Source organism: Pan paniscus, chromosome 4, assembly GCF_029289425.2.
Source record: "Pan paniscus chromosome 4, NHGRI_mPanPan1-v2.0_pri, whole genome shotgun sequence".
Taxonomy (NCBI): Eukaryota; Metazoa; Chordata; class Mammalia; order Primates; family Hominidae; genus Pan; species Pan paniscus.
In genome coordinates this window covers 5,551,382-5,578,950 of record NC_073253.2, presented here as the reverse complement: position 1 = coordinate 5,578,950, position 27,569 = coordinate 5,551,382, and the positions used below count along the sequence as shown (strand labels likewise).

General features: G+C 48.7%; 1 protein-coding gene across 4 annotated transcripts in view; it reads right to left on the bottom strand.

The window, feature by feature from the left end:
• Nucleotides 1–522: 522 nt before the first annotated feature.
• Nucleotides 523–27,569, bottom strand: part of ADAMTS16 (ADAM metallopeptidase with thrombospondin type 1 motif 16) — a 180,551-nt gene continuing 153,504 nt past the window's right edge. Inside the window, exons 19-23 of one of the 4 annotated variants that reach the window (XM_034959712.2) lie at nucleotides 18,322–18,523; nucleotides 18,025–18,219; nucleotides 14,114–14,338; nucleotides 2,547–2,694; nucleotides 523–1,806 (exon numbers count right to left, since the gene is read on the bottom strand). In XM_034959712.2, the coding sequence (XP_034815603.1) occupies nucleotides 1,691–1,806; nucleotides 2,547–2,694; nucleotides 14,114–14,338; nucleotides 18,025–18,219; nucleotides 18,322–18,523 (886 nt within the window). In that variant the 3' untranslated portion in view covers nucleotides 523–1,690. Of the gene's footprint in view, nucleotides 1,807–1,963; nucleotides 2,695–14,113; nucleotides 14,339–16,722; nucleotides 18,220–18,321; nucleotides 18,524–27,569 lie in introns of those variants that run through there. The other 3 variants (XM_034959711.3, XM_034959714.2, XM_034959715.3) reach the window with 3 other exon arrangements.

Genomic DNA, 27,569 nt, shown 5'->3' with positions numbered 1-27,569 from the left:
AAAATAAAAGTTGGAAAAAAGAAAAGAAAAAGAAAGAAAAGAAACTCTGCTTGAGGCGCCAGGCTGCTGTCCTGTGGAATTCAAACTCGAGGCTGCAACATCAACTTTTACCGTATCTCCAGCCTGCCGGCCTGCCCTCCAAATTCCAAAACTGCCAGCCTCCGCAATCCTGAGAGCCAATTTCTGAAAATAATTTGCTCCCCATCCCCCGCCCCACCAACCCTCTTGATGTCCTACTGGTTCTGCTCCTCTGAAGAAGCCTGACTAATACGAGTTGAGGTGGCACGGGGAGGTCCCACCTCCTTTTAATTAAATGTAGTAGGAAGCCACCATCACCAACCACCACCATCTCCCCTGCAGCCTCTTCTTCACTCAGGGGCACTTTCTTCTAGGCCATTTCTAGTTTTCTCCTGCAGTCTAGAGCCCCATTTCTTCCGCTTTGAGACCTGTCTCCTGGTATCTTTGTTCCATCCTTTGATTTCAGAAACAAACCTTGTGAAGAATCATGAGGTAGTTCAGAAGCACACTGTACCATATAAACTTTATTATAAAACTTCAGCAAATATAAATATCCAGGTGCCCCTTTGGAATGGAGCCACAGCACCGGACAGGAGAACAGCAGCCGCACTGAGGATGGCAGGGAGGGTGCCAGAGACGCCGGGCGGATTCCCACCCTAACACCCACAGCCTGGCTTCCCACCTGGCATTATAGAAATGGCCAGACTCACCGAAAAAAAAAAAAAAAGATTAAAATCTCACAACACACAAAAACAAAACACAGGACTCTAAGGTTATTGTCACATAGGCTGTGTGGCTGACGTCTGCTATAATAGAACCATAACTCTTCTCAGGATGGTAGGGTTTTGATGTAACCTATACTTCGATCTGTCATTTACAAAGAAAAGCATGAAGAAGTGGGTTTTTAAAAGGACACTCACTTGCAAATAACTGAGAAAGATAAAACATAAAATATAAAAAATCTCTCCTTCAATGCATGAATCTGAAAGAGATAGAAGCACCTTAGCAGGAATTTCATTTTTCCCATTTCCATAGGCAAAGTCCCAAACCAGAATGCAGTCCCCTGGCCAGTGACCCTAGAGATGACGCTGGCTCCGGCGGTGGCTCCAGCTTCCTGGTAAGAGATGCTCGGCCGCTGGGGAGGAGGAGGAGGAGCCTGGGCAGCCTCCTGGAGCTCCCCTGACCTCCACCCAGGAAGTTGGTCACTCCTGATGGCTCGAGGGGCCTTCCTAGTGGGAGGGGAGGCTGGTGAACTTGGGGGTACATATTTGGTATGTTTTCCTTATTTCATGGCCTTTCCTTCTTTTTCTAAGGCACCAGACATTTAGCAAGTTCAGCCCTGCCTGTCTTTTTGACTTGATTTAGCTGCAACAGGCAGGGGTGAGTGCTGCCTCTCCCATTGTGGTGCCTGCCTTCTGCCTCACGAGCCACAGCTCTGTCTGCCAGGGTGCCACATTTTAGCCTGACAGGAGACGCTGTGTGCATGGGGACACAGGTCTGCACCCAGGCTCACAGTGAAACACATACATACACTCCTGGTCAAAGAGCCTAACACGGTTTTCTTCTTTTGGCTTTGCTCTTCCTTGGATGTATTCCGACGTAGATTGCACAGCTCATTTGTGGGAAATTTCTGTGCCACGCAGGCACTTTCTCTGCTACGGAGAGCGGTGACTCACAAGTTGGACTTAGAGCAAGTCTTGCAGCACTGCTTGCCGTAGAACTTGTGGCTGCACATCCCGTGCTGGGGTACCAGGTAGCACCAGTGGAAGTAGTCTTTGCAGAAGGCATCTGAAAATGAGCAGAGCTGCATTACTCAGCGATCCCGAGTGCAGCGACTGATGTTGCCAGCTAATAGCTCTGTCTGGCAAATAAAAGCGAATTTGTCACGCTCTGCGGCTGCTGCAGAGAGGCAGCCCCCAGTCTGATGGGGGTCCCGTGGAACCTATTATTTTCACAAGAGCCTTCTTGGAAGTTTTCTGCAAAACTGAAATTTTCTTCTTGTGCTGACCCCACTCACTCAACCACGCATCTACCCATTGGAGCCTCTGTTGACTGAATTTCAATTCTCCAATTCTCTGGTTGAGCCAAACCACTCGCCTTCCTCGAGCCACATTATCTCTCAGAATAGCCTTAACAGGCGCCCGGCCATCTGTCTCCGCAATGCTGGGGGATTTTGTGTGTGCACAGGGATGGCATTTAGAGGGCACCCAGTGAATAAGGGAGGCTTTTGTTTATCCTAGGGAGAAAAGCTGCTTTAGTTAAGATTGCTTTCTTTAAATATAGTGAACAGCATTGATATAGGAAAGAAGTCACGCTTATGTCACTACCATCTATGTTGTCCTGGGGCGTCACGAGAGGCAGCCCGGTCTGCTCTATGGACCATTTCATTGTAAAACTGGAGAAGATGCAAAGAGAGAAAAGGTAGATCAGACGCAAGACCCTAACTCCAGGCCCCCCAAGGAACTGCTCCAGAAACCTGACATTCCAGCCCCATGCCCAGGTCATGCTGAGGGGCCCCATGTACTCACCTTTCTTCTCTGCAATGGGGCAGAAGTGAGTGTTGCAGGCCAGGGAGGCCGAAGGCTTCTGGTGCAGGAGGCAGCCTGAGGCCGGCCGGCCCCCAGCCAGGCACTGCACGGACCTCGTCTGAACGCCACCCCCACAGCTGGCTGTGCACTGTGAGAGCAACACACACATGTCACCATGGCCCCAGGCTCTCAGGCACCTGGTCAACCTCAGTGTGCCCACCTTTCTAAAAGGCCTGCTGCTGCAGGCCAGCGAGGGAAGAGCGACTTCAATGGGGAAGAGAGCCTTGCAGAGGCAGGTGGAGTTATGGTTGGCCACGATGTGCGCGAGTGAGCACGGTCCCTGCTCACCTTTTCCAGAAGCAAGCACCAGGCATGTGCTGGGCCAGGCCTCTAGCAGAGCATTCCAAACCAACCAGCTGACATAGCTCCTGGAAGGAACCCTTCCTGTTGTTCAGATAGAAGACAGCCTTGAGCAGTGACAGGACTTGCTCAGGCTGGGATTTGAACCGCTAGAGTTGGATTCTACAGTCTCAACAGACGGTTCCCGGGCTTGGGCTTTGTGGGGGCTGAGTTCACTTTTTAAAAAAGTAAATATACTGCCGGGCACGGTGGCTCATGCCTGTAATCCCAGCACTTTGGGAGGCTGAGGCGGGTGGATCACCTGAGGTCAGGAGTTCGAGATCAGCCTGGGCAACATGATGAAACCCCGTCTCTATTAAAAAAAGAAAAAAAATTAGCTGGGCCTGGTGGTGGGCACCTGTAATCCCAGCTACTTGGGAAGCTGAGGCATGAGAATCGCCTGAACCTGGGAGGCAGAGGTTGCAGTGAGCTGAGATCATGCCACAGCACTTCAGCCTGGGCAACAAGAGCAAAACTCCATCTCAAAAATAAATAAATAAATAAGTAAGTAAGTAAGTATACTGATTAAAAAAGCTGATATTCATGGATTGGCATATTATCTCCTCAAATTACAGGCAGCAAGGAAGAACAAACTTAGATCCCCCTGCCAATAAAGTTACCTACAAGTTATCCTTCTGATTGAAAAACATGAAAAGACTTAACATCTTGGTTTCTATTTACGGTATTTCAGAGAACACGGTTGCTGATGTTACCACCTGGGACCTGGCGCAAAGGTACTTATTTCCCTAACTCTTGTCCCCAGGACCAGCCCTTGTCACTGCTGGTTGGGGTAACCCCTCATTTCCTCTTGCCTCTGCATTTGAAAGCACCGCCCCCTCCACCCAGACCATTTGAGGTGGTCTCTCTGTCTACAACTGTGAGTGGCTGGCCAAAATTAATCTAGGTATGGATAGAAGGAGAAGTGTCTGGAAGTCTAGAGTATTTTTGAGTGTGTCAATGATGGTTGCATGGCCACAAGGAAACTGGTGCATATCTGGGGATACCAGGCTTGTTCTCTGAGCCTAGCGTGAAAGAAGTAGTGCCCTTCAGGGAATGCCCTTGCCAAGCCACCCTTTCTGGTGGTCCAACGGGGAGAAGCTTGACAAGCCAATCTTTACAGTGGCACCATCACCCACATTCCCAGGCCCCTGATGCATGAAGGTGGGCACTGCCAGCTGCTGGGGCTTATTTTGCTAAGGTGTTGGCATCCTATTGAGGCTCCCCCAATACTTGGAGTATCAACAGCACAGGGAGAGAGAGGGAAGGAAGGGAGTGAGCTCAGTTAGATTATCTTTCATGAGCTGGCATAATGCACATGCCACAGAACATGAGCAGGACCCATCTGAGATCAATCACTGAAAATAAATCAGGGGTTAGGCAGCTAAAGATACAGAGACACTGGAATCTGTGATTGAGTCATCTGAAAAAACTGCCCACTGTCTAGACTAAATCATGTAAATTGTGCTCAAACGAGGCTAGGGTTGGAATATGTTGGAAATGTAAGCAATTAAAGGAGCACCTGCAAGCAGATTGGGTCAGATAACATTTTGGAAGTCCTGGTGCATGGTGGGTGAAAAAAACAACAAAACTGTTGCTTTAAAATGCAAGGATCACACTGTGAAACACTGGGGACATGCATGACTCCCTTTGCTGCCCCAAACCTACAAGAGAGTATGTCAGAGACCATTCCAGCAAGTGAAGGCATCAGGCCTGGGGCTGGTTCTCCACAGCCCAAACCAGCCTGCAAGTGAACAACCAGGGACTGAACCTTTCTGGGACCTCCTGCCATCAGAGCTTTACAAAGTGACTTGAATCGCTGGGGATGGGATTCAGTGATGGAGCAAGTCAAACATCTTTATCTGCCCACTGAGAGGAGAAAAGCTGGAGACACAAATGGCCCTGAAAGTCACAAGCTGAAACTGTTTGTCTGTTTTTTTCCCCTCTGGATGAGGAATGGCTGAGCCCCTGAGCATGTGTCTGGAACATATCTGGGAGGCTTACTCCCTTTGCTTCAAACCCAATTTTAGAAAAAGTTGCCAACAATATATGACTACGGAAAGTAGAAAAAAATAATGTGGGGAGATTCACGTTTGATTTCAGAATTATCAGGGTCACAAGGATAGAGCCAGATGTTGCCCATCACTTACTACATCTTTCGGAACATTCTGCAGAACCACATTTCTGCCTTTTTTCTCTGCTGTCTGCATTCCAGACACCCTCTTAGCTCACACAGTGCGCCGAGAACCTTGGGGCTGTGGTCACCCTGCTGAGACAGCAGGTCACAGGAACTCTTTGGCCACATCCGCATCCATCAGTGTCCACAACATCTTTCGTTTCTTGAGTTAGATTTATTTTATGATAAGCGGCTCAGGCAGAATTCCATTCTTGCTTAAGATATGCCTCAATTAGAAATCAAGAGATCTAGCCATTGGTTTTTTTTCTTTGTATCATTTAAACAGTTCCAAAATAATTAATATGTGGTTTGATTCACTTTTGTCACTGATTCACTTATTCAGCAGATTTTAATCACTGATATGGTTTGGCTGTGTCCCCACCCAAATCACATCTTGAACTGTAGTTCCCATAATCCCTAAGTGTCATAATCCCATAATCCCCGATTACCAGGAGGGCAGTAACTGAATCACGGGGGCAATTACCCCCATGCTGTTCTTGTGATAGTGAGTGAATTCTCATGAGGTCTGATGGTTTTGCAAGGGGCTTTTCCCCCTTTCCTCAGCACTTCTCCTTGCTGCTGTCATGTGAAGAAGGACGTGTTTGCTTCCCATTCCACCATGATTGTAAGTTTCCTGAGGCCTCTCCAGTCCTGCGGAACTGTGAGTCAATTAAACCTCTTTCTTTTATAAATTGACCATCTCAGATGTCTTCATTAGCAGCGTGAGAATGGGCTAATACAATCGCCCACCTCCCCAGTACCAGGCACTGTTCTAGGCACTTGACATAAGTGATGAACACAATCGACTTGGCCCCGAGCCTTAGGACAGTTGCAAAACCTTGCTACTCACAGTGAGGTTCTTGGCCCAGCCACAGGGGCCTGTGGGGAAGCTTGTTATCAGGGCCAACTCTCAGCATCCCTGCTTCCAAGATGCACAGTGTCAGAATCGGTGCCGTTCCCAGATGATTCCTATGCACAGGTGTGAGAAGCACTAGTCCAGAGAGTTTTACAATTCCCCGTGAAAAAAATCCATGGGAAAAGCTTCCACATTTCTCAAAAGTTTCATTTCTTTATGTAAGATGAAAGAAAGATGTTCAGCTGCACATTTTGAAAATATTTTGAATGGATAAAGATGGTGATATACTAGGAGATGAAAAAGAAGAAACCTGAAAATGTTTATTCACTTTTCATTCCAGGAAGAAAAAAATCCAAGTCGTTCCTCAGTCTCCCAAATACGATGGCTTAAAACTCAGCACAGCCATTTAGAATTCACCTTCCAGGCGTTCCCTTGGTGACTTCCAAACAGACGGATCCTAAAAATCACCTGGAGCCTTGACAATCACAGACTCCTGCGGGGCAGAGCTCATCTCTCAAACAAAGGGAACAGAAAATAAACAAATACATGCTAATTCCTGGAGGCCACAGGCTTCACACATTTATTTTCTTACTGTGAAGTCTCTCCTGAGAGGCCTGCTCTAAGTCCCTCTCTTTATTCACCTTCCTCCTGAGGGCCTTGGTGTGCTCTCTCTCTCCCAGCTTAGAGCTTCTGCCCTGCAACTTTCCACTATTCCAGGACCAAATGTCCATGCTCATTTCAGGATGGGATGGCAGAGACCTCAATGGCCTCATTCACAGACACCTCTGCTGTCCACATAACCGACGTTGTGAATTTTTGTACAAATCCCACTGGTTACAAATATAAACTCCCTCAAACCCAGGAGGTGTGCATGGTGACCTTCTCTATCCAGCAGCAGGCCGGTTCTTGTTTTTCTGGGCACCACATAATTTTGGGAGATGATGACAGCAGATTTAGTGTGGAATTATCAGAGGTGGGAGACTAGATCAGGGTTCAGGGGATAACCCTGGGATGGACTGCGCAGCGTTCACCCAGCCTCATCGGTTGAGATCTCCATGCACTCTGTGTGTGTTTGTGTACACACGCAGGCACATGTGTGCTCCCATGTGCACTTGGTGCAGAATGCATTCTCATGCAGTCTTAATTGCCACGGTGGAAAATCAAATTCATTCTCTGACACGGCTGCTGCCCCTCGGTGCCCATGAGTTTCCAAATCAGTGTGTGCACTGTCCTGGTCACAAATTGACCAAATTGTGGGGAGCTCCTGGAATGAGCCAGGCCCCCCCCACACACACACACTGCCCAGCACTGAGGGCACACCCTGTCTCTGCATGTGGGGTCAGTTTCCAACAGGTGATCGCATGCAAGCCATTCCCAGACCAAATTAGCGTGGGAACAACCTGACACTAAGCCCAAATGACTGCAGTGATTTAAATCAGTCCTGCGCTGCCCTGCACCATGAAATGTGAAGATAAGCAAAACATTTAAATCAATAGAAATCCTGCAGACCAAATAATAGGAACGGCGATCTTTAGACTGTCACAAGAATAAGCCTGCCTGGTGGCAAAGTTCAGCCAGGCCCGGGCCATTCATTACCGTCTGACAATTTCCCACAGTGTGAAGGCAGAGACTTGGGCACAAGTGCTATGGTAAACACAGCCCTTTCAGCCATTACCACCCCCAGGAAAAGTTACAACCTCAGAACATAGCAGATGAATCATGGTGGATAAAGACTTCAGCCAGCTTATGGTAAAAATGACTTAGACAAACAGACTGAGTATCTCAGACCGGCAACAGCCATTGAAGATGCAGTTTAGGTTTTAGATGTATTTTAGGGTATACGTTAAATAATGATAAAGCTTGTTTTCCACTTTCTAAATTTGCCTGAAGTCTCTGCAGTAAGCAGGAGGGTGGTGAACGTGGGCTTGGCAGCCAGAGGTTAGGGTTCAGTTTCAGCGTCCTCAGTTTCCTCTTTGTCCCTGACCTACATTTCTCACAGACAGAGAAGGCAAAGTGTCTGCCTGAGAAATGCCTCGACTCAGCTGCCTCGCTCACTTGCTGCTTTACCTGACTCAAAAGACAGCAGACTCAGAAGAAAACGAAAGGAAGGGGGCTGGGTGCAGTGGCTCATGCCTGAAATCCCAGCACTTTGGGAAGCTGAAGTGGGCGAATCACCTGAGGTCAGGAGTTCGAGACCGGCCTGGCCAACACGGCAAAACCCCGTCTCTACTAAAATTACAAAAATTAGCTGGGAGTGGTGGTGCACACCTGTAATCCCAGCTATTTGGAAGGCTGAGGCAGGAGAATTGCATGAACCTGGAAGGTGGAGGTTGCAGTGAGCTGAGATTGCACCACTGCACTACAGCCTGGGTGACAAGAGCAAAACTCTGTCTCAAAAAAAAAAAATAAATAACAACAACAACAACAGAAAACAACAAAAAAAGAGAGAAAATGACAAGAGGTCTCCTGGGCAAAGTTTGTAGCTACTGATACTTTTTGTCCATTTAAAATAGGACATGCTTGCAAAGGATAGAGTTCAAATGCTCCCTGCTCCAATAATTTAATTTCAATTATTTATTTCTAATTGGAATACTTTTGGGGGAGGGGTTCATGTATTTCTAAATGAAAAAGCTGCATCTGGTTTGGAGGTAAACAGGAAGCAGAGGTGGAGCTGGCCCACAACACGGCAAAGCACGCAGAGCTTGGGGGAGCTCTTTACAAGCTGCTTCTCCCCGGGCTCCCAGTCCCTGCAGAGCTCAGGGACTGGGACCAAACATTCTGTGGAGAAATAAAGAAATACAGCAGCAGACAGGCTCGGACACTACGGTTTTTAAAGAAGCGAACCGATGGCCGAGTGCAGTGGCTCACGCCTGTAATCCCAGCACTTTGGGAGGCTGAGGCGAGTGGATTACAAGGTCAGGAGATCGAGACCATCCTGGCCAACATGGTGAAACCCCAACTGTACTAAAAAACACAAACAATTAGCCAGGCGTGGTGGCGGGTGCCTGTAGTCCCAGCTACTTGGGAGGCTGAGGCAGGAGAATGGCTTGAACCCGGGAGGCGGAGCTTACAGTGAGCCAAGATTGGGCCTGGGTGACAAAGTGAGACTCCATCTCAAAAAAAAAAAAACCAAAAAAAACAAAAACAAAAACTGGTGTATGCACGTGTAGTCCCAGCTACTCGGGGGGCTGAGACAGGAGAATCACTTGAACTGGGGAGGCGGAAATTGCAGTGAGCCAAGATCACCCCACTGCACTCCAGCCTGGTGACAGAGCAAGGCTTCATCTCAAAAAAAAAAAAAAAAAAGAAGCGGACTAATACACAGCAACGCCATCTCACACATGCACACCCAGAGCTCCAGCGAGTGGAGTGAAGGGTCGTGTCATTTGGAGGGGATTTTGAGCTGGTTTTATTTTAGTAAAATTTTAGCTAATACCGAAAAAAGATTCCAGGGTGGATTAAATTGGTTCAGATAAATATTTGTTTGTTTCCTTTAGATATAGATAAAACAATAAGAATGTGTTTTTTGTTTTTTTTTGTGTTTTGTTTTTTGTTTTGCCTATGTCAAACTCGCCTGGTTCATTGCAGCTTCCCGTGCAGGGCTGGGTTTAACTTGGCAGATGCTGATTTTAGGTCTCAGTAGGTGGTGGGTGTGAGCGATGCCAGAGGCCTGCAGAGTTGGGGCTACTCCGGTTCAGGGGGAGTCAGGAAGGCCGAGAGTGGACGAGCCAGCAAGTCCCTCACTTCTCAATGTCCTGGCCACAGGGGCTGCGAGGCACAGGGCCCTGAGGTCTTGATTCTGTGTCTCTAGCTTGACATGGGAGGAGTCCAATTGCCAGCAGAAGCCACGGGTATTCAGTGAGATCCAGCCCCTGCTGCTCACATATCTCTGGTCCTTGTGGCTCTGGGCTAGGGCTCTGCAGCATATAAAGTGAAAGAAGGCACTTGCCTTCAGGCAGCTGACCCTCTCTGGGGTCAGGAACAGACAAAATGAGACAAGGACACAAATAACACCCATGTGAGTTCCCTGGGGCTGCTGTAATAATTGCTACAAACTAGGGGCTCGAAATAACAGAAATTTATTCTTTCACAGTTTAGGACGCCAGAAATCCAAAATTAAGGTATGAGCAGCAAAGGTGGTGCCTTCTGGAGGTTGAGGGAGGGCCCATCATGCCTGGTGCAGAATCTGGTGGTGCTGGCAGTCCTCGGTGTTCTTTGTCATATAGGCACCACTCTGATGCCTGCCTCTGTCACCCATCACACAGCCAGTGCCACCCACCACTTGCTCCCCATGTGAGGAGTCTCTGTGTCTTCCTGTGGTCTTCTCACGAGGACAGCCAGTCTTTGAGTTTAGTGCTCACTCTAATCCAGGATGATGTCAGCCCAGGTCATTACATCTGCATCTATTTCCAATAAGATTACATTCTGAGATCCTGGGTGGACATGAGTTTTGGAGACATTACTCAGCGCAGGACGCTGCCAATGAGACACAGTGTGGGGTCCCTCTCCAGAGGAGAGATGACCAGTGGCGGGCTGGAAGTGGCCACAGAAAAGGGAATTGGGGGCTAGGAAGGATGAGAGATGGGCTGCGCAGTGTGGGTGGGGTCCTACGAGCTGGAGGATGGTGGACATGAGAGGAGAGACACAGGCTTGGGGAGAGCTGGTCACTGTCAGGGACCAATGGCTCCATCTGACCAAGCATTTGGGGGATGCTTGGCTGCTGAGCTCAGCCTCCTTTGTTCACACCTTGACCCTGGCTGCCCAACAGGCACCTGCACTAATTTCTGCACTCCTCTGCCTGCGGAGTGGCCTATGGTGGGTTTTGCCCCACTGGCAGGTCAGTCTCAGGAATTCTTCAATCCTTAAAAACCCAATCAAATTGGTTACTAGGGTACCTGGCCACCTGACCGGGATGTGAACTGTGCACGACTGTTTATGAGCTCGTCTGGCCACATTCCGTTTGCTTTCTCTGGCAGCGCCTCTCCCTCTTCTGATCACATGCACACACACACACACACACACACACACACACGAGGACATGGCCTGGATCTCCTGAACCCACACATGCACTCTCCAGCCCACCCCAAACCAGCAGTGTGCTTGGGTGTGTCTCTTTCCACTTGCATCATGGGTCAGCAGCCAGGAAGCACATGGTTGGCCAATGAGGGTTACCTTTGGCTTTTAAAGATGATACTGTCAAAACCAGGTCTCTCAACAGATGCACAGTATCCACGGACAATGAAAGAAAAACCCCAGACCAGTGTGTGCTTTGATGGTCTGTGCTGCAGGAGGAAACTTCTCTAAAGACGGAATATTAGTAGCTGCCGGGACCCGCTCATTGAATTTGCCTTTCCTTTAAAATTCACCATTCAGCAAGCATTTCCTGAATACTTAGTATGGGTTAGGCGCATGGCTGGCATATATATGGTATATGAAAGACAGTGAGCCCTCCTTATCTGTGGGTTGCACATCCCTGAAATCAACCAACCAAATCAACCAACTGCAGATCAAAAATATTTGAAAAAAAAATTTCACAAAATTCCAAAAAGCGCACCACTTACTACATTGACTCCATGAGAATGAAGAGGTGTGCAGCATGTATTAGGCATTATTAACAATCCAGAGATGGCTTCAGCCACCTGGAGGATGTGTGTAGGCTGCATGCAAATACTGTGCCATCTTCTACCAGGAACTTGTGCATCCTCAGATTTTGGTATCCAATTCCCGTAGAGAGGGATGACTGTATATGTGGTTTATGCATGTGTGTGTGAGTGCGTATGTGTGTGAATATGCACACTGGTAAATATATAGAATATACATGTAAAACACATAGCATAACAAAGCAATCTGGATAAACATCATTCTTGGTGGTTTTCATGTGATCCAATCTGCTTTTTTTTTTTTTTTGAGACGGAGTCTCTCTCTGTTACCCAGACTGGAGTGTAGTGGTGCCATCCAGGCTCACTGCAACCTCTGCCTCCTGGGTTCAAGCAATTCTCCTGTTTCAGCCTCCTGAGTAGCTGGGATTACAGGCATGCACCACCACACCCAGTTAATTTTTGTATTTTTTAGTAGAAACAGGGTTTCACCATGTTGGGCAGGCTGGTCTCAAACTCCTGACCTCAAGTAATCCACGTGCCTCGGCCTCCCAAAGTGCTGGGATTACAGGGATCCTATCTGCTTTTGAGTAGCCTTGATCTATGCTGGCCTTACTAGGCTTGGGGCCCACAATGGGATGGGAAGCGTGTCCAGGCAGCTGTCTGTTTTCTGTCCATACTTCCTTTTAGCGCAGGCCCTGGGGGAGGTTGAGGGTGTGAGGTGCTCCCTGGGAGGGTGCTCCCTCCTCCTTGGGATGGGCTTGTTATGCTGACAGCTCACAGCAACACCTGGTACAGTGCAGGGGGACCCAGAACAGGTTGGCCTGAAGAGGTGGATGAGTGGGCAAACTGGGAAGAGGACTCTTGTGAGAGGCCAAGCACGGACTTCTCTGTGGATAGTGGCAAGAGGTGGGCAGAGAGGGAAGGCTGTACGTACACTGTGGATAGGGTTATTCCTATGGCACCAGACACCACGCTGATCACTTGGGAAATGTCTTTGGAGACAGGCAAAGACCTGTGAAAGTTTTTCTCAATGACAGAGCACAGGCCACAGTCCAATGGCCTCTGGAATCAGATGCTGGAAACCACGGAGGATGCAGGAAAGGCTTTGGTGACGGGTGTCTTGGTGGCACGATCAACGTAGGACTTCACCTTGGGTGTGCCACCTGTTATGGTCATGCAACCCTGGCCGGGGGCGGAGGTGTTTTGATGAGGTGGGAAGCAGAAGCACATGCATGAGGTCATTGTCATTTGCTTTTTAGCAACCAGCATTCAGCCCCCATGACAATAGGCTTCGACCGGGTCTTTGTTCTGCTGCCCTCGCCCAGGAAATGCAACCTCTGTCTGCCTCCTAGAAGTGGGGATATAGAGCAGAGGGCGCTGGGCAGGACCATGTCTAGGACCCAAGGACCCCAGTGCAGTGACTATTCTCCAAAGCCAAATGACACGTTTGGACCCCATCGAGCAGGTGAGCTTGCGCCTCTCACTAGCACTGTGGGAGCTGACTCTGTGCCTCAGTTGCCTCATCTGTGAAATAGGGATGATAAGGTTACCCCCTTAGAGGGCTAATAGGAGAGAGAAAGGAATTGACTCAGAGCAGCGCCAGCACACAGGGCTCTCCACGGTGGCTAGCTGTTGTCCCTGCACTTATTCCTGTTCATTCCACTGTGGCACCCAGTTAGGGACCCACATGGAGATGGGCGAGACAGTGAGAGAGCGCATGTAGGGGCTATTGCCACACACAGTCACTCCTATTCCCTTCCGCCTGCTTCCTTCCACCTCCATCTCTCCAAAAGGAGAGAATCAGAGCCAGGGCCTCTGCAGCAGGCAGAGGGCCTCTGTGTAAATTGGAAAGAGGCTCACTCTCCCAGCCAAGAGATGGGAAAAGGAGACCAGATAAAGCGCCTCTCTACCGGGCAGCCACAAGCCAGTGCACACGCTTGCAGTGTGCTGCAGAGAACCGAGTGTCAGCCTTCGGAACTCCTAAGTGGTCTGGGTCCACCCCGACCCGAAAGCAGAAATGCCAGCAGCATCGCAGTGGTGGTGGGAGGCGCGGGCACAGACGAGGAGAAACACAGGAACAAAGACCCCGAGGAAGGAACCCCCGCTCCATGGTGGGCGTAAGGCTGCTAGGGACCCGATCAGGAAACAGTGAGGGCTGAGGGTGGGCTGAAAGGAACTGTAAACTTACAACCACCTATTTATCCCAGGGCTCACATTCCTTTCCTGTTCACACTCATCTCTGGGGAATTCAGCCCAGATTTTACCCAAGGCATTGCATTTCCTTATACTTAATTGGGTGACATTTAGAGGAAAACATACGTGCCCTAAAAGATTCAGCAACACTTGGAGACCATCCTCAGAAAGCCACACCCACACCCAGGAACCAGGCCACCCGCACATGCTCTGGAAAGAAAACCTCATGCAGTAGCTTGGCCAGCTTTGGGGAAAACACCCTCGCAGAAGCATCCCCGGGAGCCAGCGGCCAACCCCAGGCCAAGCTGTGCTCGCCCACTCTCCAGGAACGGAGGGCCTCCCCTACCTGAGACCAGGGTGAGGCAAACCAGCTGCTCCTCGAGGGTCCCGCAGCAGCAAATGGGGGGTGCCTGGGGCATGGAAGCGGGGCGCAGGCACGTTCCAGCTCCAGGCTGGGCTTCGGCAAATGTGAGCACTTCTTTGAGGCCAGCTCTCGATACTTTCCAGAAACATACTTTTCAGCACATTTTAAGAATCTTTTCTGTGTTCCTCTTTCACATGTCACAGAGCACTAAAAAGAAGAGAACAAAAGAAGTCAGTGAAAAAAATCTCTTTTTTGCAAAATCTGTGGGTTAAATTATCAGAGATATCTGCTTGAACATTTATATAAGTGTGAACATTCAGTGAAAATTATTGGACCTTAGCATTTTTAAGAGACATTATAGAATCTATCATTAAAAATAAGAGGAACGTGAAGTCATAGTGGCACAGCGTCATGGGGCATAAGTAGGGGCAGGGCAGTCAGAAACCATGAAGGGAGTAATTCTAAAGCTACCGTTTCACTGGAAAATTAAAATGTTGGGCTGTCACTGATATCGGAGCATACTGAAACTTAATACATAAGTACATGTGGTAACTACCACGGGTCCATGGATTAACCCACCCAAATGCAGTGATGTTGGCCCCTAAAGCTGGGGCAGGTAGAAGAAACTCAGGGCTCACAATCTTCCCTAGGCATCTGAGTGCTGCCTGTGAGGAAAGGAAGCGTGCGTGGAGAGCAAGTCCCTTAGCTCTCCACTAAGGCAGGCTCTAAGCTTGAGCTGCTCCAGTTGCAGACACCCTGGCTTGTGCAGAGGTGCCCTGTGCAAACGAGCAGGCCAGGCAGGAGGCTGCAGCCCCCACTTGCAGGGAGAACACACAGGAGCAAGGCACACTGTCCCACCACAGACTGGGCGCGGAGGGTCTCTGGGACAGAGGTCCCGGCCCCTGGCCTTGCTGTCTCCTGCTGGGGTAGAGCGGATGATGCTGTGCAGCTCCAGTGGACCTCTGGCTGAAGTGCCCCCAGGTTCCCCAGCAGAGGAGCCCAGGTGGCAACACCTGCCCAGGTCCTGACCTCACACTCACATCTTTAGGTTTACAGGTGTGCTTTTTGTGCATCCTGATCGAAGATGGAGAGGACTTGGAACACTCCTCTTGGTTGCTCGCTAATCCAGGCCTAAGAGAGAAGCTCTGACGTGTGTGTGTGTGTGTGTGTGTGTATGGTGTGGGATGTGTGAGTGTGTGGTGTGGGATGTGTGTGTGTGGTATGGGATGTGTGTGTGATGTGGGATGTGTGTGTGTGGTATGGGATGTGTGTGTGGTGTGGGATGTGTGTGTGGTGTGGGATGTGTGTGTGTGGTGTGGGATGTGTGTGTGTGGTGTGGGATGTGTTTGTGTGGTGTGGATGTGTGTGTGTGGTATGGCATGTGTGTGTGTGGTGTGGGATGTGTGTGTGTGGTGTGGGATTGTGTGTGTGGTGTGGGATGTGTGTGTGTGGTGTGGGATGTGTGTGTGTGGTGTGGGATGTGTGTGTGTGTGGTGTGGGATGTGTGAGTGTGTGGTGTGGGATGTGTGTGTGGTGTGGGATGTGTGTGTGTGGTGTGGGATGTGTGTGTGTGTGGTGTGGGATGTGTGTGTGTGGTGTGGGATGTGTGTGTGTGTGGTGTGGGATGTGTGTGTGTGGTGTGGGATGTGTGTGTGTGGTGTGGGATGTGTGTGTGTGTGGTGTGGGATGTGTGTGTGTGGTGTGGGATGTGTGTGTGGTGTGGGATGTGTGTGTGTGGTATGGGATGTGTGTGTGATGTGGGATGTGTGTGTGTGGGATGTGTGTGTGTGTGGTGTGGGATGTGTGTGGTGTGGATGTGTGTGTGTGGTGTGGGATGTGTGTGTGTGGTGTGGGATGTGTGTGTGGTGTGGGATGTGTGTGTGTGTGGTGTGGGATGTGTGTGTGTGGTGTGGGATGTGTGTGTGTGTGGTGTGGGATGTGTGTGTGTGTGTGGTGTGGGATGTGTGTGTGTGGTGTGGGATGTGTGTGTGGTGTGGATGTGCGTGTGTGGTGTGGGATGTGTGTGTGGTGTGGATGTGTGTGTGTGGTGTGGGATGTGTGTGTGTGGTGTGGGATGTGTGTGGTGTGGGATGTGTGGTGTGGATGTGTGTGTGTGGTGTGGGATGTGTGTGTGGTGTGTGGTGTGGATGTGTGTGTGTGGTGTGGGATGTGTGTGTGGTGTGGGATGTGTGTGTGTGGTGTGGGATGTGTGGTGTGTGGTGTGGGATGTGTGTGTGTGGTGTGGGATGTGTGTGTGTGTGGTGTGGGATGTGTGGTGTGTGTGGTGTGGGATGTGTGGTGTGTGTGTGTGGTGTGGGATTGTGTGGTGTGGGATGTGTGTGTGTGGTGTGGGATGTGTGTGTGTGTGGTGTGGGATGTGTGTGTGTGGTGTGGGGGGTGTGTGTGGTGTGGGATGTGTGTGTGTGTGGTGTGGGATGTGTGTGTGGGGGGGATTGTGTGTGTGTGGTGTGGGATGTGTGTGTGGGATTGTGTGTGTGGTGTGGGATGTGTGTGTGTGTGTGTGGTGTGGATGTGTGTGTGGTGTGGGATGTGTGTGTGTGTGTGGTGTGGGATGTGTGTGTGTGGTGTGGGATGTGTGTGTGTGGTGTGGGATGTGTGTGTGTGTGTGGTGTGGGATTGTGTGTGTGGTGTGGGATGTGTGTGTGTGTTTGTGGTGTGGGATGTGTGTGTGTGTGGTGTGGGGTGTGTGTGCATGTATTAAATTTCAGGGCAAGGACTTCCTACCTGGACACAGCCCATAGATTATGCAGCCCACATCGCTTATTTTCTGTAGACTCTGCCTCTAGGGATATGCACCCAGGGATGTGTCTTTTCCAATGACAGTGCGTTCAGTTCTGTGGGACACTCATTCCTACCCTCCAGGTGAAAGAGGACCTGAAGTGCGTTGTTAGCAATGGCAAGCTCACTTAAGCGAGCAAGGGTGTTCTTATTTTTTAGTAACAAACTGAAACAGAGTCTCAACAGGATTCAGTGCCTTGCTTGGCACTTCCTACCAATCTCAATAAAGAAGGCATCGTTCGAGGGTGGAGAAAACGCAGTGCCTGATGAGATCCGGGTCCCTCCCTGAGGAGCGTGGGATCAGGGAGGAGCTTTCTTCCCACAGCTGCTGTGGCAATGCAGAGGCACAGCTCTGGGTTACGGTGATCTCTCAATACCCCGTTCAGACAGGTTCATGCTTGGCTGGTGGTGCTGTTGCCACTCTGTGGGGTGTAAGATTTCCAAAGTGCTTTTGGAACCACTTGGTCCAAAGCTGGTCATGAAACCATCAGTATTCCAAACTCATGATTCCAACGTTATTCCCATGATGAAGGGCTCCAGGACAGCTCCTGAATGGTGTAGAGGAAACGGCTTCCCAGCCTCCTGCAGCAACAGGTGATCGATTTCAACAAAACTAACAGGAGAGTTTCCTTTCGCAAATAGAACAGCTGCCCCCGGAAACTTGTCTCAGGAAATGGGTACTGTTTCTTCCCAAGCAACCCATGTTCTTCCTGCTCTTCAGGAGCCGCGCATTTCCTGGAATGTGGCTACACCTGCCCAGGAGTTAGGTGAGTCTCCAGGGCCCCGCTGTCAGTGAGATGAGTGAACCCCTATTCTCACGCTCACACCCCCTCAACCCTCTCGTCCTCTGCTCCACGTTGGACCAGTGATGATGACGTGGACGCCACTGTGTGATTTGCTCCCAGGACACGATTCAGAAGCCAAAGGAGATTAAGCAACCCCATGAAGTTGTTGGAAGCTGAGAGGGTGCAAGGAAGCCAAGAAGAGATATAAAGGGAGAAGAGAGAGAAGTGAGAAGAGAAAAACCAGGAGAGAAGAGGCAGTCCCGAGGGGAGAGCTGGTCAACCTCGCTCCCGCGAGACCAGTGCACCTACCTGGGACCAGGCGGACACCAGCCACTGCAGCTTCTTGGGCTTGTGGCAGCGCTGAAGCAGACAGGCTTCATGCATCCTGGGCTTGGGCTCGGAGGTGCAGACAGCGTCAGGCAGCAGCTGCGCTCTGGCCGAGGGGTTGGTGCTCTTACAGGCCACTGCCCGCTTCCTCCACCCCTTCCCACAGGTGTGTGAGCACTGCACAGAACAGTCAGGATAAGCACCCAGTGAGGGCCATGTGCAACACAGCAGATCATGCAGGGGCCCTGCTGCCACCCATGCCAACCCCGCCCTGGTTACCTCTGCCCAGGGCCCGGCGCTCCATGCAGGTGGGCAGCTCTGAGAGTTGCAGGCCTGCCTGCTGGAGGGAGCAGGCTGAGGGCACAGGCTGGCCGGGACTGGCTCCGAGTCATAGTGCACCCGCCGTGTGCACTGCACGGGGCGGCTCTGGGCACCCCCGCCACACGTCCGACTGCAGGCACTCCAGTTCCCCACGGACCAGCTGGGCAGGGACAAAGAGACCTCGGTGAGGGATGGCTCCATCACTCTGATAGAAGCAGCCCCACATCTGATGTGGAGGCAGCGGCGCTATTTCCCAGCCACGGTCGTGTGTGTGCTGTTATTTTCAGTTCCACCTTTCCTGGGTGAGCATTCCTACCGGAGTCTCCCTGCGCCTGCTGTTTCTCACCTCCCTGATCCTGATTCATGCTCTGCCATTCTTTCCCTTCCTCTGGCTTTTGGGTTCCAGTGGACTTGGAAAGAACCCTATTCGGCACACTGTGTCTGTTCTCTTTTTTTTAAAAAAATGCAAAATTTCAAACATATAAAAAATAAAACACCTCTGGGTTCCTGTCCACTCAGCCTTCACAATTTTCAGTGTATGCCCCCAACCCCTACAGCATTTTGAAGGTGATTCCAGACATGAAAATATCTCAATATGCATCTCTAAAAAATAAGGATTTTTAAAAACATAACCGTAATATCACCATAACATCTAGAGCATTAATGATTCGTTAACATCCCTGAAGGGCTAGTGTTCCAATTCCCAGCTGTGTCATCAATATCATAATTTAATATGTTTGTTTGAGGATCCTAATAAAGTCCAGATTGTGCAACAGATTCACATCTTCTCTTTTAGTCTTTAGGCTTTCCCTTAAATTTTATTTTTATGTTCAATGTATTTGTTAAAGAAACCGGACTTTCCCTTACTGAGTCTTCCACAGTGTGTTTTGCTGGTTACAGGATTCTTGAATTACATCTCTGTGGTGTTGGTTCTTGTGTTCCTCTGTCCTCTATCTTTTCATTCTTTAGTGGTTGGTTCTAGAGGCTTCTTTAGATTCTGGTTCTACTTTCTCGCATGATTATTGCATAAGTGATCATGCATTCTTCCAGCAGGAGGCTCATCATGTCTGATTATCTTTCTTTCAATTTGTTAGCAGCTGTTGATGCTTGTAAATGTGTTTTTCTTTCCTGGTGATTAAAGTAGACCCCATCAACATGCATGTTGTCAAGTGATGGGGTGCGGAGTGGAGTCTGAGTCAGGCTTTGCCCAGTGGCATCACCTTTGATCAAGACACTGTGCCTGAGTGTGTCTACCAAGCCTCAGCTGGTTTTGCACAAGCCCATTTGCAGGAGGGCTCGGTGTGCACCCTGGAGAGGTCGTCAAGAGGAAGGGGGAAACATGGCGCCATAACAGGGACTCACTGGGCAGGAGGGCTTGAGCTGCCTCCTGGAGTCACTTCTGAGGACTTGATGATTTCCATTCATGTTAATTTCCCTGTGCAACTCCCTGTGGGCCAGTCACAAGGGGATGAGAGGGGAGCTGGCTTCCTCACCACCTCCTTGCAAGCACATCAGTGCAGGGCACCAGGGGTCCCACCTAGGGGTCGCCTACGAGGCTCTGCCTGCAGCTGTGTCTGTGCTGAGAACCCAGGACAGGGGCATCCTGTCTTCCACTCTATGGCATTGCTGAGTAGAGTTAGGGCAACAGTGACTTGCTCCTGAATCTCAGGGTAAACCCGAGGACTTGTGAAGATGCTCAGGCTTCTCCTTTGACCCTCCATCCTGTGCCCCCACACTGAACCCCACAGTCACCCTCAGGTTAGGTGTCAAAGCAGAAGCCCAGAGAGCTTGGCCAGGAACTCCGGAGGTGCCTCTGGCAGCAGCCACGGCACCTGGGAGAAGTGTTCTCGAGAATGGCATTTGTGGACCCAAGTTACACAGTGAGAGACAGAAAGGAGAAGGGAAATCCCGCTATGATCCCTCCTATGAACATCACTACGACTGTTGCTTCCAGTGCTTTCTGTGTGTGAACATATTTTTAACATGGTTCAGAGCAGGCAGTATATGCAAGTTTTATTCAGCATTCAAAAAATTCAGTGTCTAGGCTGGGTGTGGTAGCTCACGCCTGTAATCCCAGCACTGTAATTCCAGGCTGAGGCAGGAGGAATAAGCCTAGAAGGAGGACGCTTAAGCCTAGGAGCTTGAGACCAGCCTGGGCAACATGGCAAAACCCCGTCTCCACACACAAAAAATACAAAAATTAGCTGGGTGAGGTGATACACAACTGAAGTCCCAGCTACTCGGGAAGATCACTTGAGCCCAGGAAGTCAAGGCAGCAGTGGGCTGTGATTGTATCACTGCAGTCCTGCCTGGGTGACAGAGCGGGACTCTGTCTCAAAAAATAGAATACAATACAATAAATAAATAAAAATAAAAATTCATTCTCCAAAACAAGTGTTTTTCTTATACTTCAAAGCCTTTATAAACACATTTGAGTGTCTCTAATTCCACAATCTGGATCAAGGTATACAGATATCTAAGTAAGAAAATACAGACAAAAAGGTTTGGACCTCAAGCTCCAGGAGATCCAGGAACATCCTGAAACTGCTCCAGTTCTATGCATGCCTGGCTGGACGTGATTTCTGAGCAAAATGATGAGTGCCTTTCCTCAAGTTCTCCAGGGAGTCTGTGACTCAAGTAATTTTAGAGCCAAGGTTTGGACTCTTCTGAAAGTCCTGAGGATGAATTAGGTGGTAGAACCTCGAAGGAGAGGGAAATTGATGCTACTTCCTGGATGGGAAACAGAATTGATCCCGCCCCAAACCCTTCATAGCCACATCACATTACTTAAGGCCTTTAAACCGAGTACCATGATCGTTTTACTTGCTTTGGTTTGTAGAAGCCTTGAATCATTTTGTACCAAGTGTTTTCACTGAAAAGATTCAATTATATTTTTAAGAAAATTATACAAAGACTAAAATGTAAATTTGTGTACACATAAAAAATACACATGTCAGGGTTGTAGGAGTTGCCCTATATGGATTGTGGTAATGCTTCCATTTTTCAGTGTCAACGAGATTAGTGGTTTTTTTTTTTTTAATTCCATGTTAAGCCACCTAAATTACATACACATCCTCATTATGAAAAATTGATTCTTGGCTTCCCGTCTGTGATAATTCTCCATGTAAAGCCTCTCGGTTACTCTGTTGCCGCTTCTGTGTGCTTTCCTGTTGTTTTTAACTTTCCTCCCATTTCTTACATTTGCTCTCTCAATCCTGCAGCCTTATAAATTACAATGGGTATTCTACACTGAGGCTGCAAAAGACACGTTGGCTGCTCAAGAGCTTTTCACACCGCCTCGTTAAGTCTTCTGTCTCCACCATCTTAAGACGTTCCAACTGGGTCGATCCATTCTCTGCCTTCTCTCTTAGCTGCACTCCATTCAAACAGTCCTCCTGAACAAAGCTCCTTCATGCCACATCTGGAAACACCAAGTGTCTGTTTTGTTGAAAAAACCGAGCTTTAGGGGGATGTCTTCATTTCAGCTTATGAATGAGTCAAAATCCACGCAAGCTTCTGTGCTAATGTCTGAGGGTTCCATGAACAGTAACAAGCTGTGTTCAGTTGCCCACCAGTGGCCACAAGCGTTCTCGCTTTGTTTTGGTTTTCCTAAGTCCACCAACTGGAAGAATGCAAAGCGGCTGGTATTACCCAAATCAGTCAGTTTCCACAGCGGGACTCTGGAGACGCAGTCCCCACTGGCCCTCAGGACCTCCACTGCCCAAGGCTCCCTCCCAGGGTGCGACTTTGTGGCTCTCAACACTACCCAGAAAGTGACGGGGTTTACAGCCTTCGCTCAACAGTCTACCCAGGATTTCCTGGTATCATCTAATCAATATGCAATATCCCTAATGCCAAACAGTCTTTAGTCACTTCTCAACAAAATGACTCCCTCTTCCCCATTAAAAAAAAATTAAAATGACATTTTGGTTTTTGCATGTAAGGCTTTCTTTGAAAATGCAAGTTTCCAAAAAGGGTTTAGTAAAGTCCCTTGTCATGACACACGACACCAGCAGATTATGTGTCATAATGACAATTCGGAGGCAGAGGCCAGCCCTGGGCTGGGCCCGAGCTGCTGCCTAGGGCCAAGCCCCTCCAGGGCAGCCATGCTCTGCTTGTGGCTTTCACATCAGCAAGTCTCCCTGAGCCCTCCCGTTTAGAATTTAGTTTCAGTGTCTTTTGTTTGCTGATTCTTTTTGAAGTTTCACCATCAGCATTCTGTTGTTCTATTTTCAAGAATAACTCTAGGAATTCTAGGCAGGAGTCTCTCATAACACAATAAAGACAGAGAATAACAATGGGGCAGAAACCTTGTCACGACACAAACCTACACGAGGCATTGATAAGTATCGGCGCTCTAGCTGCCAGCTGGGTTTAGTCCAGAGTGGTGGGTGCTGGATGCCGTGAGACGCAACATTAGAATACAGCATTCGCTAGGCCGTGCCTCTTCAGCATCAGAGTTAGACATGGGGACTCCTGACTTCCGCAAGCTGGTGTGTGGGTCACAACTGTCCAGTAGGCTGTTCTAAATTAAACCATTCGTGTCACTGACTATACCCAGATACTCACACTGCAGACTCAATGGCCCAGGGGTCAAGACAGCTGCCAACATGGTCTGACAGGATCAATATGACTTGGTTTTTGAAGACACTACAACCTTGTCTTCATATAAAATAGCAGCATCTTCACATGTATAATTTGAGATCTAATATAATGTAAGTAAATTGAATGTTTTAAAGATAGCAGTGCACATTCAACAATAAAGCGATGACAGTTGGAAAAATCTGCCTCTTCCATAGGGAAAACATTAGTTAACAAATTAACTAAGAGTGCAGGCCGGCTGTCAGCTGAAAGTACAGAGGCCAGGATCAGCAGAACTTGGGAGACAATGATGTCCTAAGCGTGTCTGGCAGGTGGCCAAGGGCCTTATCAGCTTGCCATCCTCCTCGGTTGGCTTGGGGATTTGCTGTAGGTCTAGGACAAAGGACGCTTCATCGGTATCACCTGGTGCCAGCTACACTCCAAGCAAGTTCAAAGGTAGAAGTCCAGCTCTGAAATAAACAATAATCTCTGTGACGAAGTAGGTAAATGAGCACAGTAGGTAGAATGAGTTATTAGACAGATTGCACTGTGCCCACACACGATGCCTTCTGGAGCAATGCACTCCAGTCTCCAAATCCTCCTAAAGTCCACCAGTCAGTACATCAGAAATCAAATCCTCCAAAAACCCAGCAGTCAGGACATCAGAAATGACAGCAACATGCCAGCTCATCCCTCCCAGCCACAGTTGGTTTGCATAGATGTTCCTGACACTGTCTGGCAGGGCAGGACCCTTGAGCTGTCTCCTGGGAGGTGTCCATCTAGGAGTTAATGCCAGGGTCTGGTCTGGTTTTTCACGTGGGAACGGACAGCCCATTTCTGATGACTGGTTGGCAAGGAACAGGGCCCAGCACTCCAGGGCTCGCTGTGAGCATTTGGAAGCTTGCAACTTGACAGTCACTTCATTTTCTTCAGTCTCAAAAGTCAAACCACTTTGCCCGATTTGCGAAACCCAAGGAGAGATTTACAATGAGCCAGACACAGACACTGAATTGTTTTCACCTCTAAATGCAGGATTTCTTTGCTGAAGCACACATAGCCAAACCGAGGACATCAAAGCTCCTCACAAAGGCGGCGCTGTGGGCGTCATCTTCAGGGACTGTGAGGAGCCAAAGGTGTGTGAGGAGATACTACTCCGAGGCCAGCATGCCATTTTTACCAGGTTTTCCTGTCTCACCATCCTGTCATCAGAGCTTATCTTAAAAGGAATCAGGATGATCTACAGAGCTTTCACTGATGGGGGAAAGACAGGAACATGGAATTATGAGACACACAGACCAAAGAAACTGACCTCGCTTTTCAAAACAGACAGCCTCAGTAATTCCCTCGTTCAACAAAAACCCCTCATCTGAGGGTTTCCTCTGCAGAACACTGGGGGCTTTTGCATTCCCTTTTAAAAGGGAAACCAGTCAACTCTAATTGGCAACAGCACTCTGGTTCTTGGGATGCTGCCTCTCTGCCCACTTTCCAGGGAAGACTGGAAGAAAGAGCAACGCACTCTACTTTTTTCATCAGAGTAAGAGGTCTTCTCTTCTGTCTGGTGTTGACTCCTGCATCCTCTCTGCTGTGCTCCACAGCCATGTACGCCATTGCTTAGAGACACCTCTGTCTCGTGGGTAAAGGGCATCCAGAGCCAGTGGTCCCCATCTTTGCTCTCTATGTGCTGGGAAGGGCTCCAGCATTGATTGCATTTACCAGCCTTGTCTTATGTGTGTGGAGACTGTGCTCCCAGAAGCAAGGAGATGCACATTTTACTGCCAGTCCCCTCTCCAAAACAGTGCTGTTGTCACAATCAGAATCATTCCTGCTCTACTCAAAAGAACAAGAGTATTTTGCCCTCTTCAGGTTTCTGTGCTGGAAGGCCACCTCTCCCTTGCCGCTTCTGTGCCTCTTCAACACCCACCCATTGAGCCAACGGTTTCCACTACAAATACCTTTGCTGTGGACTAAAAACTACTGGGGTGGTAACACACGGGTAGGCAACCTAACGATCTAGACCTAATTACATCTGAGGTTGAGTCCTGTCTGAGTAAGAGGTAACTCCCTTCTCTTTACCAGGCTTAACATCCAAAGTTCTCATGTCCAACGATAGCACAAAGGGGCAGCTGCCGTGGGGCTCTCAAACACCTGCACATTCCTGGTCTCGCTCCTGTTCTGTATGAACCAGAAATTGAACGGCCTTGGCTCTCTAAGGGTTAGGGGTCAGGAATCTGAAATTGTGCAAAGCCCTGGGGGCCTGGATGACTGGCAGCTTTGGAAACACGATTTTCGAAATGTAACATCCAGCTCTTCAGAAAATCCCCGAGACTGGCCACGAAAGTTCTGAGCTACCCTCCCTTCCCCTTTGTGGCGTCAATTTCTTATATTAAAGTTGTACTAATTTTATTTTTTACCCATTATGAGGACTAACTAGGATGTGGCAATAAAAAAACTGGGGAGGGCGGGGAGTCCGGTCAACCGATTCCTCCGGAGGAAAACAGATGCTTTAATTCCCTGTCACTAGCATCTCAGCAAAGCCCATCTGAGCTCCTCTGTGGAGCAGGCTGTCCGGTCCTGCACAGCCCTCCTGATTTTGAAGACTGTGTCTGCAGCAGGCTGCTGGCTCAGAGCCTGTGACTTAGCCTCTGTGAGTGCAAAGTCATGGAAGCTTGAGTTCCTTCTCAAAGAGGGACCCACCCAGAACCAAAGGGGTTTCGGAGCTGGGATGGACCACAGACGCTTCCTTACATACTGACTCTTCCAACATTGAAATACAGATATCTGAAAAGTAAAGGTAATGGTCTCCAATATTAACGTTCTTGCAAGCCTCCTAAACAACTCAGCTTAAGAATTGAGGAGATAATCCTAGCCAAGGATGTCCTACCCTTAGGGCAAGATCTTAAACTTACATTGTATTTGGACATAGAAGGTTGTAATGGATGTACTGATAACTGTTCAGGTTACAAACATTCTTCTGCTACCCTGACATGGAAGCACACAAGTGGTTTTCCACTGGGTATATAACTTCCTGTGCGAGACCCTTCGGCTTTCTACTCTCTGGAGGGCGGAGCGCTAGAGTATTCTCTGGATCTATTTCTGTCCTAGTGGCTCTCTACCTGTCTGCTCCGTTCATCTCTGGACACTAGATGTGCTGCCTGGATGGGCTCCTCCCTGCCCACTGGTTTACTTCCAGCCTTGTTAGAAACTCTTCTTTAGTCATTCTGAGCTGACACATGAGACTCACTGTGCCTCTTCATCCCTTGGCAAAACACATTGGCGGCCACCCACACCATGCTGAGCGCCCGTGGGTGAGGTGCCAGCCTTGCCCAGGGATGTCAGCATCCTTCTGCTGCCACTCCAGGGCTCACAGGGAATGGGCTGAATCTGTCCTCCAATCTGTTTATGGCAGCTGAATTTGTTATTGGAGTTATGTAATATAATTAAATTTGGTGTAGCTCTATGAAACATGAGCATTAGAAAAGAAGAGCTGTTTCTATGAAAATGAAGTTAAATCTTTGGAATGACTCAGTGGAGACCAGTCATTAAACAGCACTGCTGTCAAATTAGGTGTGGCTGAGACAAAAGTAAAATATTGAGGAAACATACAAATTTTAAAACGACTTCCCACTCAGATAAATGGGACAAGTTTCATCCTTCTTTAAAGAAACTCAAACTGGAAATTATATGCAATGAGCATGTTTTATGAAATAATCCACTTAGATCCTTCCGTAGGCAGACCCTACTCAAAAAAATGTTTGGGCCATAATTAAAAGAATTAGCAAATGAATGCACATTTGTGTCTTTTAAGTGAAAATAAATGTTTCAGGTATGTGTGTGCATTTTTTAAAAATAATTTTTCCCTCAATCTACTTTTTTCATCAGAGTAAGAGGTCTTCTCTTCTGTCTGATATTGACACCTGCATCCTCTCTGCACTCCACAGCCGTATAAGCCATTGCTTATAGACATCTCTGTCTGGTGGGTAATGGGCATTCAGAGCCAGTGGTCCCCATCTTTGCACCCTCTTTCTTTCCTGTCACCTGCCCTTCCTGTCATTCTAGAAGTGGGATGCCCCTGGCTTCATCCTCCAGCCTTTTCCTGATCCCACCAAATCACACAGACTCTGCTTTCTGATTTTCCAGCAAAGCTACTCCCTCCTGTGTATCTGATATTCATGTTGGCTGAGTCCAGGTTAACCTGATGTGTCAACATGTCTAGACTGCAGTAGACAAATATTCAGCTGAGCATTATTCTAGACATTTCTGTGAAGCATATTTAGGTGAGATAAACATTCAAATCTGTAGACTTTGAGTAAAGTTGATGACCCCTGTAATAGGGGTGGAACTCATCCAGTCTGTTGAAGGCCTCAATAGAGGGAGGTATCCCCCAAAAAACTCTGGGCTTCAGACTTGAACTGCAAAACTGCAACTCCTTCCTGGGTTTCTGGTCCACTGATCTGTCCTGCAGATTTTGGACTTGCCAGTCCCCACAATCACATAAGCCAATTCCTTAAAATAAATCTTCCTTTGTCTCTTGTCAGCTAAAGAAAAGGCAGGCTTTTAAGGAATTCGTTTTATTTCGAAGTCTTATAGATGATTGCAACCAGGAGAGCCTTTACCTCACACAGGCA